This window comes from Chinchilla lanigera, unplaced genomic scaffold (assembly GCF_000276665.1).
Source record: "Chinchilla lanigera isolate Chin_1 unplaced genomic scaffold, ChiLan1.0 scaffold00063, whole genome shotgun sequence".
NCBI classification, from domain to species: domain Eukaryota; kingdom Metazoa; phylum Chordata; class Mammalia; order Rodentia; family Chinchillidae; genus Chinchilla; species Chinchilla lanigera.
In genome coordinates, this window is record NW_004955464.1 from 10,332,229 (window position 1) to 10,342,033 (window position 9,805).

Below are 9,805 nucleotides of genomic sequence, written 5' to 3' on the forward strand. Positions count from 1 at the left end.
ACTCAAGATGGGAGAATTCAATGTAAGCACTGCTCTGCAGGTCCTGATGCTTTCATCAGCAGATGTCAAGAGGAAGTGTGGGGTCCTAGCTTTTGATGACCTCACACAGTTAGTCATTGACAAGGAAGTTAAAAGGAAATCTATGTGGACCTCTAGAATAACTGAACAAGGAACTCAGCCATCTCCCAAAAGAATTAAACTGGAGAGAATTGTCAAAAACAATAACTGAAGAACTCTGGGAATTGACCAAAGGCATATAAAAATTGGAAAGCATTTCTCTAGAAAATCTACTGGCAAGTACAGTGGAGGCCTGTAGCATTTCAACCTACAGCTTCCATCCTATCCCATCCCACATTTCCTTAGCCCCATGACGCAAAATTTTACTAAGGCAGTCATATTGAAAGATGGACAGCTTTGCTCTGAGAAAGGAACTGACTTTATATGAAGCAGAGCATGTGCATATCCATTAACAGAACAATAATGATCTGACTGGTAAACAATCTGGGAAGTCTTAATACTTAAGACAAGCAATAAAGATCCAGGGACAAAATAGCCAAAGTTGGCCTTGATAAAACATCTGCTTATCCCGGGCTTTCTGGAAGATTATGTGTATGTGTAAGGCTGTACTTAGCTTTTAGAGAGAATCCTAGCAAGCCACTAATTTATGACTGAATGTGAAGCTTTATGAAGGCAGTAAGTAAAATATATGGAGACATGTAAACTGGATAACCTTTGAGTAATTCCTTAAGCCACACCTAGATCCATTGACTGAAGATGGAAACCTTCCTGGCTGACTCTGACCAGTCATTTTCTGACCACTAATCCATGCTGAACCGGGCTTAAAAATGGAAACATTTTTTAAAGAGCAAGAGGTACCAGCAGCTGTACAGTGTGAGGGAAACATAACACAGTCCACAGCATCAGGCCAGGCAGGTCATAAACTAAGACTAATAATAAAAATAGTATTAATAATATAATAATAATCCTGGCAGGCAGATCAGACTCAAGGTGGTATGTTTTATCCAAAATAGCTAATTTTAAAAAAAATTGAGACATTTTAAAAAATACAACCGGATGAATCATACACATGAAAACTAAATTTCTGTGAACTGTCTTGGAGAATGCCCAGGTGCTGGATTCAGCAGACTTCAAAAAGACTATGTTCAAAGAATTAAAGGCAACCATTTTTAAAGAATTAAAGGAAGGCATAGGGGCAAGAACTCATCAAATAGAGCATATTGATTAAGATAAAATATTTCTCATATTTTTCTCATAAAAAATTATACATAGGGCTAAATGTGATCTCACAGGCTACCTATACCTCATGGTTATTTACCACATATTGTAGCAGATTTTAATATCTTTCTGCAAAAAGAGCAGAATAAGAAAATACAGCATCTGTTATTTCATCTCCCAAGTATCATCTTATAGTATCATCATCTTATTCATGTTAAGTGCCCCCATGTCTTACATCACCTTTGTGTGAGAAACTCATTAGAAAGAAATATGTTTTCAAGGAGTTAGTACATGACTTTTCAGTTCTAGTACTTTGCATGTTAAATGGCTTGTGGGAAAAAAAATATACTGTCCTTATAGATTTCTTTGTCAATTTCAAATTGGTTATTTTCTAAAATATTTTAGAATTTTTTAAATGACAACTCTGCCAACTCCTGTGACCTTCGGAATTTTTTAGTATTTTCTATATGTATTTCAAATTTCTTCAATTTTGAGAATGTTTAAAATCCCTACATTGTTACACATTTCTGTCATCAGTACCCTACTTGGGCCCTAATTTTAAAGACAGGGGCTAAGGTGATATTCCATACAGGTGAAGGTTGCCTGCAAAAAGAGACAAAGAAGAATGAAAATAATTTAAAATTTGTGTTTAGAATACAACCTGATCTTCCATGACTGTTAGGCTAAAATTTTAGTAATGCTGTTACTCTGTATAACTAATTACAGATAAAAACTGTTTTCTATTTGCTTTGCATATTTTTCAGGATACTAGTAGTAGAAATACACCAGTAAAGTGTTCTAATTTTGAAATTGTAACAATCTCAATCTGAGAAATATAACTTTTGGCTTCTTATTTTTAAGTAACACAAGATTGACTGTAGTTTTTACCTCTTCACCACTAGACACTAAATGATCAATTTGATGAATCTGTCAAGATGTAATAAGTAGCCAGAAAGATGCCCTTAATATATTAACAAATGGAATGAAAAAAGTCTATATAATATGTAGATTTAAGATCTCTTTAGTAAATTTTTAAGTGAAAAAATACTGCTTAATTCTAACTTGAATTCATTGGCTCCTGGTAATTCAAATATCATAGAATCTGTTTTTATTAAATATTTAATATTTCTTTTTAAAACATTTTTTCTAGAAACTATTTTGATATAAATAAATCTTCAAGTGCTCTGTACTTAAGTGGTTTTTCATAATATTATAAAAATTCTAATTTAGGAGTCTAGGAAACTTTCTGATTATTAGAAAAGTGAAGTATTCATCTTTTAAATGAAAATAAACAACCTTGGTAATTACAACAATCTTCTTAATATTAATGCGTGTTAACTGAAAAGTACCAGGACATGTCTATACCAACTTGTAACCCCCTTAAAGAATACTAGCCAACAACCAGAATTGTTCTATGACTAGCAATTCTTTTCAAACTAATGTAATTTTTAAATAGGTCATGAAAAACAGTAAATATAAATTTTAGTAAGAATTTTGACTTTATGACATTGTGTTAGAATAAAGTATGGCCTTAATTTAATATTATTAGGTAGCCAGACTGCTAATGAGGTGACATGGAAGAAATCATTCGTAGCAATGCAGTTTAGCCTTGGAGCTACAATAAGTATTCCACAAATTCGCCAAGCTCAAGCCTGTAGTTATCTTAAGCTTTATGTAAGCAATAAAAAAAGTTCATTTTTTTATTTAACTGGATTAAGACATGAGAATACTTTTAAGTATTTTTTCTTCACTGGAATTATTAAAGGAATTTCAAAAAAAGAAAAGGAAAAAGAAAAAACAATGTTCTATATGGGATGTTCTACACAGACATAATGACAGTGAATTTACACTGCTAAAACCGAAAGGATGACTTAAAATATCTCTTGAAATACCATTTTTGATTATATATTTAAAGATTACTTGTCCTCTATATTCAGGTATGCACTAAAAGCAGCATTTGAGGTTAAAGAAATTTTAGAATAATCTCAGTTCAGTCTCTTCCTTTTGTGGTGGAAGCCTCTCCTGTATCCTCATATTGTAGCTTCCTCATCGCCACCAGGGTAAAATTCTCTGTTGGGCTCGTAATCCTACTCCATTTTTGTCTCTATAAATATACTTGGTATTTTATGATATTTTAAACTGTTCCATACTCTGACTCTGGTTAAATGTGATCCCTGGAATGACTCTTACGTCTTTTTGTCTATCTAGTGAATGTATTCTCATTCTTTAGGACTAAACTTATTTTTTCTGAGACACTTTGACCTTCTCACAGACTATTAAATAATTTCTCTGAGATATATCTGTATAATTTCAACTTGTAATATTTGTTTCATAATTTTAACTATTTCATTGTCTAGCTTTCATGCCTCCTTATATTAAGTGTGAGCTCCTCACAACCATAGATTTTACCTACTTATGATTGCCCATCAAAGATCAATGTCTCTGACATAGTAGCAGTTGCACAAAACACAGCTGAAATTTAAAATTGGGTCCCTTAATAGTGATCAGTTGCATTACTGAGCCCCTCGGACTTAGGTAAATGCCCTGTGATTGAAACATGTAACATCTCTAGGTAAGGAATCTAGAGATGTTAGGTTCTCTAGGAATCTCAGGACAGTGGGTCTGGGAGGCAGGCACCTGCACAAAGCAAATGGTGAAAGTCGCTGGACCTTATTTGGTATCAGAAACTCATTTCTCCACATTTTGACTCGGGGGGAAAATAAGTGACATAAATAATGAAATTTCAGTGAATTCACATAAATAGACTTCTTATAATGTTTGTAGTTCTAGCTAGTAATAAAAAAAATAAAGAAATAACAGCCTGCAATTTTTACTATAAGCTTTTCTTTTTTTTTAATCTTTAAGAAGACTAAGTCTATGAGTGCTTTCCAAGGTGTGATTTGTAGATGAGCAACCTTAGTATTTACCAAGATATGTTTCTAATTCTTGAACCCACCCACCCACCCCCACACATACCTCAGATATAGTAAATTAACAACTCTGGGAATTAAGTCTAACAATTTTAATTATAACAAGCCTTCCAGATTATTTTAATTCATGTTAAAGTTTGGGAACTGTTGCTATAACTTATCGATACTTTTTATTGATCTCTAATGACATTTTTATGGTATCTTTAACATGTCTTTCAAGTTTTGTTATTAGACTGTAATTATAACCTCTCCCTTTCATCTATTCTGAATTCCAAGATTTTGAGTATTTTCCTTCCTACTATCTGTCAGTCCATCAGTGTCTGTAGAGCATAGATGATATGCTCAGTACTATACTACATGCTTTGTCCAACAAGGTTTCTCCTGGATAGAAACCATTATTGACTGTTATGAGTTCATCTCTTGTAGTATAAAATGCCTTTGATTATATTGACTTGTTACCAAAAGTGTAAAGTACAGAATATGTATCATCAACTTTAAAGACTCAACTCTGGTTCTTTGAATATAAGTAGCAAAATGATCATGTTATATTACTTTATGACCTTTTAATTATTTCTTAAACTTAGGGGGCTTTGAGTAATATATCCTTCTTAGTTTTCTAACCATTTTCCCCATATACCTCACCTTACATTTATTTTATCTTATGACTATTTATGGAAATCTAGGTTATTGGCTATGTATAGAACACTGTGTACTTGGTCTTTAATCAAGTTCCTGAACAAATTTTGCCATCTCTAAAAATATTAACGTATTTATTTTGGCCCTTTTAGCTCTTTATACAACTTTATCAAGATCACAGTCCTGAGTACCTTTCTGAATTTTATTTATTGCAAGCCACTATGGTGGTATTTTATGGCAGCTTTGAGACTTATATTTTATACTGGAACCAAGACAGTAGCAAATCTATGTCTGATAACAATATAGTGCTTTATTACAGATAATTAAGTGTTTGGTTTATAAACTTAGAAGAAACCCGTATCATAATTTTAAAACTTAAATAGACCTCCTATTAGTTACATTTCAGAGAGCTGGGTAGTGATATGTGCTAAAATTTAAACTTCATTTGTATAGGTTTTTTGTTCTAGAGTCATTCTAGAACCTAAACAAGATTGTAGCTTGTAGACCATTACTATTCAGCCAGTAGGTAGTAAAGTTGGTGGTAGTGAGCAACAGTGAGAAAAGGCCAGCTATGCACATGATTTGCTACAAATTAGATCTCTCAAGTCTGTTAGAGACTATGAAAATTGTGACTATGTAATCAGCACATGATTTACTGAAGACAAATAAAAACAAAAAGCAACTAAACAAACAAAACTCAACATACAGGACTCCTAAATTACATGAGAGGACAGAGGCATCTGTGGGATTCAGGCTAACAGATGTATTTGCAGATGCCTGAGGTACATGCAGAATTTTTCTACTAATGTATTTATGTATGTGATTCCCCTAAGATGTGACTCAGAATAACAAAAACTTGTTTTAAGTGACAGTAGGAATTAGACTTGGACAGAAATTGCATGAAAGAAATTAATTATGTTCAAATTGGCTACTCTTTTTTATGCAAAGCTAATGAAAGATATGTACTGACTAAATCAAAGCAGTAGCATTGAGATTTGGCTGAGGCCTTGTGAAAAATTTAAACATTGTACTGGTATTACTACAGAGTGTTTTAATTGCTACTTGGAATCTGAGTAAATAAGAGATGGGTAATGATAATCATGTCTTAAAACACCTCTAATAACCCAGAAACTATCATTTCAAAGTTATCCAGTGTGAAAGAAGGGATTTCAAATGTAAAGTTTGCCAGGATGTAGTAAATACTGACAGAAAACACAAGGTACAACCATTTTAGTGAAGCCTTTAGGAAGCAGACAGACCTTTGTCATAGTAAATAGAGGTAAATTTTTTCAAACTTTTTATTGTAGATATATCAGTAGTAGCAGAAAGATTAAGGTTCATGCATCCTACATGATAATAATAATAAACTGAATACCTATTTACTCACCATCATGCTTAAGAAATAGAAATTACCCCTATTCCTTTGAAGCTGTGTGCACTAATGCTCATCTCTCCACTGATGCTACTGTGACTTTTGTGTTATTTTTTCTCATTTTTCTTTGTAGTTATACTATACATGTAGCCACCCTTAAGCAATAGATTATTTAGTTGTCCTTGTTTTAAACTTTATATATACATAATTATAACTATGGAATGTTCAGAGCTTGCTTTTTTTCTACTCTGTTGGCTTTTCAGACTCATCCCTGATGAACCACATAGCTATATATCATTAACTTTCCCTCCTATATCCTATACCATTGTGTACATGACCACAATTTGATTTATCCATTCTGATGTACATGGGTATTTACATTGTTTCCAGTTACTACCTATTATAAACAGTGTGAGTATGAACATGTTTGTACATATATGGTATTACACATGTATAAGAATTTTGCTGGGAGTTAATAGATCTAAGTTGTATAGTCACTCTCATGGATCTTGCCAAAACCTATCCAAAGTGAGTATGTACTGCCCCCTCACTGGCACCATGTCATGCTCTGAGGATGTTAACATGGCCACTCCGTCTTTTTCTGTGGCCATTTTTATTGCATGCATGTGTTATGATATCAAGCCAAGTAAATTATCTTCTTGGATACTCCAAGAGTTCATATTGTACAGCTGATAATAGAAGTAATGCCATAGGACTGATAAGCAGGGAAATGAAATTACTTATGTGAAGTAAGATTCTAAGTATATGTCATATTTAATCACAGAAGATCCAGTTTTATGTCACAATTTTCATAGTCTCTAACAGACTTGAGAGATCTAATTTGTAGCAAGTGCTTCACCTACTGAAATAGGTAAATGTTTGTATCAAAAATAACTGCAATCTATGACAAAATGAACATTTTTCTCTAGAAAATTATATATTAAGCCTTGAAATTAATGTTCATGAGAGTAAAATTATAACTTTGATATGTTCATAAATGTATTATCAGTCCGTTTTACCATTGTACCTAGCCTAGTCTTGATCTGTGTCACTAAATACCTATTTGTTGTATTTTATTTTATTTCTAGACTTTCACCACTATGGTGGATCCCTATTCAAATTCAGGCTGTTCTATGTCACTTCCATTTTTCACAAGTAGTACTTATTCAGCCTAATATTCTCTCCCACGGTGAGGTCAAAAACAGCATGTCATAGTAGAGAGGGCTCTAGATCCACAGATAAGATTCCCTTTCCCATTCTGCCACTAGCTGAGTAGTCAAAGCCACGTCAGTTAACTTCACCGAGTCTTAATTTCCACATCTACCCATGTTAAAGTCTGGGATGTTCATTGATTAAATATGTATAAGGTACTTAATTCAATGCCTCATATTTAATGACTTCTGTGTTTCTGATAAGTAGTGTGCTATATACACTTTACATATATACTATTTAATTTTGAAAACAATCCTACAAAAGTATAACTGAGGAAGCTCCTATTCTAGATAATGAACATATTATCCAACATTCTGCAGCTGAGAAAGGGTTCAGTTCCAGGTATGCTGAATGTAGAGGCTCTGTGTTCTCGTGCTGGCCGTCCCAGACTTTCACCATGTTGCACCTCTCTCGGTTCTCTGAATTCCATTTGAACTCTAACACAAAATTTCCATTTTATTGTTTTGTAACTGCTTTGTGTCAATAGTTCTACTTCCCCTAGCAGAATCAATCTTTGAAGGCATAAACTGATTGTATGATATTTCTCAGAGCACCAACAGAGAATCACATATTCACCAAGTACTCAATAAATAGATGATTTAGGTAGTACTACCTCCAGTTCATTTTCACCATTGCTTTAAACTTTTTGTGTCCTTTTCTTTAGCTCGTTTCAGCGGCCACATGGCAGTCTCCATTTGGATGATGGTGAATACTGGTCCAACAGGGCAGCCTCTTACAAGGGAAAATCCCACCGACCCATCTTTGAGAACAGCATGGACAAGATGTACAGGAACTTATACAAAAAGGCCTGTGGTTCTGTTTCTCACACACAGGAAACATTCTGAGACCATCCATGATAAACTATATGAGTGTCCATGTCAACCTCTCAATGAAAATGTTTGATGTGATCAATATCTGCATTCCTTTTTTAAAAATAGGTGGTTCATTAAGTAGTAAGACTTGAATCATTTCTTACTGCAAGTGGTAAATTATCATAAGTTTTTATTATAGAAGAATGTGCTGTGTTTCTTTTGTTTGGTTTTTTTGTTTTTGTTTTTGTTTTTCCCAGTACCGGGGATTGAACTCATGACCTTGTGCTTGCCTGGCAGGCTCTGTGTCAGTGAGCTAAATCCCCAGCCCCCCTGTGCTGTGTTTCAAATATCAAAGCTCCGCAATACAATCACAACTTCCAGGCTGTGACAAGGGTGTTCCATCATGTATATCTCATATCGCCATCTCCAAATTGAAGAACAAATTCTCTCCAGAAATGTTCTTCTGCTTTAATTACTTTGGAATTTTTTTTCAACTGCTTGACTGGTTTACCTTATGTGGGTTAGATATAATTAATATTAACTGCTTTTTCTTGATAATGAGCAAAAGATATACTATTGAGAAACGACTTTCCCAGGAGTTTAAACCATTTTATCTGCATTTTCTACTTTTCTCTTCCTCAGAAAAAGCTATTTGTATTTCTTGGCTCATAATAAATAGCTTTCTTATTAAACCTTTCACTTTGAATATAATACAAGCATTCACACTTTCTCAGGAGCTGCTTGAGTCACCTAAAATGTATAACTGTTAGCTATAAATAACCATGCCTATGAATGATCCAAAATGTGAATCCTTTTTTATTTTTAGAATTCTTTGCATGATTTTCTTCTAAGGCCATACCTTTTGGTGCTGTACAATGAAAATAACTTTTGTTAGTAAGCATACAGAAAATGAAAGAAAAGAATAAGGAATTACATTCTAATTTAACCTCTTTGACATTGTCATAGGTATCATAAAGCCCAAGAAAGTAGAAACCTCACTTTGAAAGACACTTGGAGCCACAGAAGAATAAAATAATATAGTGGAGTGCTTTTTAGTAGACCTTGAAAAATCTGCTGGTAGACTGATAAAATTAGCTCTTCCTTCCTTACACCAATGCCTGTGAAGACAGTGACACTCACAGGTATAAAGAAATCAGTTACCATATTTACCAGAGGGTGAGGAAGAGAAAACCAGAAATGAATGAAGTTTGCTTAGAAGCTTTAAGAGTTGACTACAAGAAAGTATTTTATCATTGACTCCATCATTGGTTAATTCTACAGAGATACGTTAAAAAGAAAACAATTGACTTGCACTCCATTTAAATCGAAATTAGAATGTAAAGTTGGATTACATTGTTAGGAAACATAATGATAGACCATTTAAACATCATAGGAAGAACGTTTTAGCGTGGCAATCTTTGATATCTCAAAAAAGGCATGAGCAGTAGGAGCTCGAGTCCTAGGCATTAATCCCATCTCTACCATTTTCTAGATGAATTTCCTTAGTTATCTGGTCCTAGTTTCTTCAGCTATCAAAGGAAGAAAACTAACTCCCAAACCATTATCTATGTACCAGGGTCACTGTTCTAGGAGATCACTTAAGGAAT

General features: G+C 33.7%; 1 protein-coding gene across 2 annotated transcripts in view; it reads left to right on the forward strand.

Moving 5' to 3' along the window:
• Positions 1-8,300, forward strand: part of Spata6 (spermatogenesis associated 6) — a 114,868-nt gene extending 106,568 nt beyond the window's left edge. For both annotated transcript variants that reach the window (XM_005398629.2, XM_005398630.2), the window contains exon 13: positions 8,051-8,300. In XM_005398629.2, coding sequence (XP_005398686.1) covers positions 8,051-8,231 — 181 coding nt within the window. In that variant the 3' untranslated portion in view covers positions 8,232-8,300. The remainder of the gene's footprint in view (positions 1-8,050) is intronic.
• Positions 8,301-9,805: the final 1,505 nt, after the last annotated feature.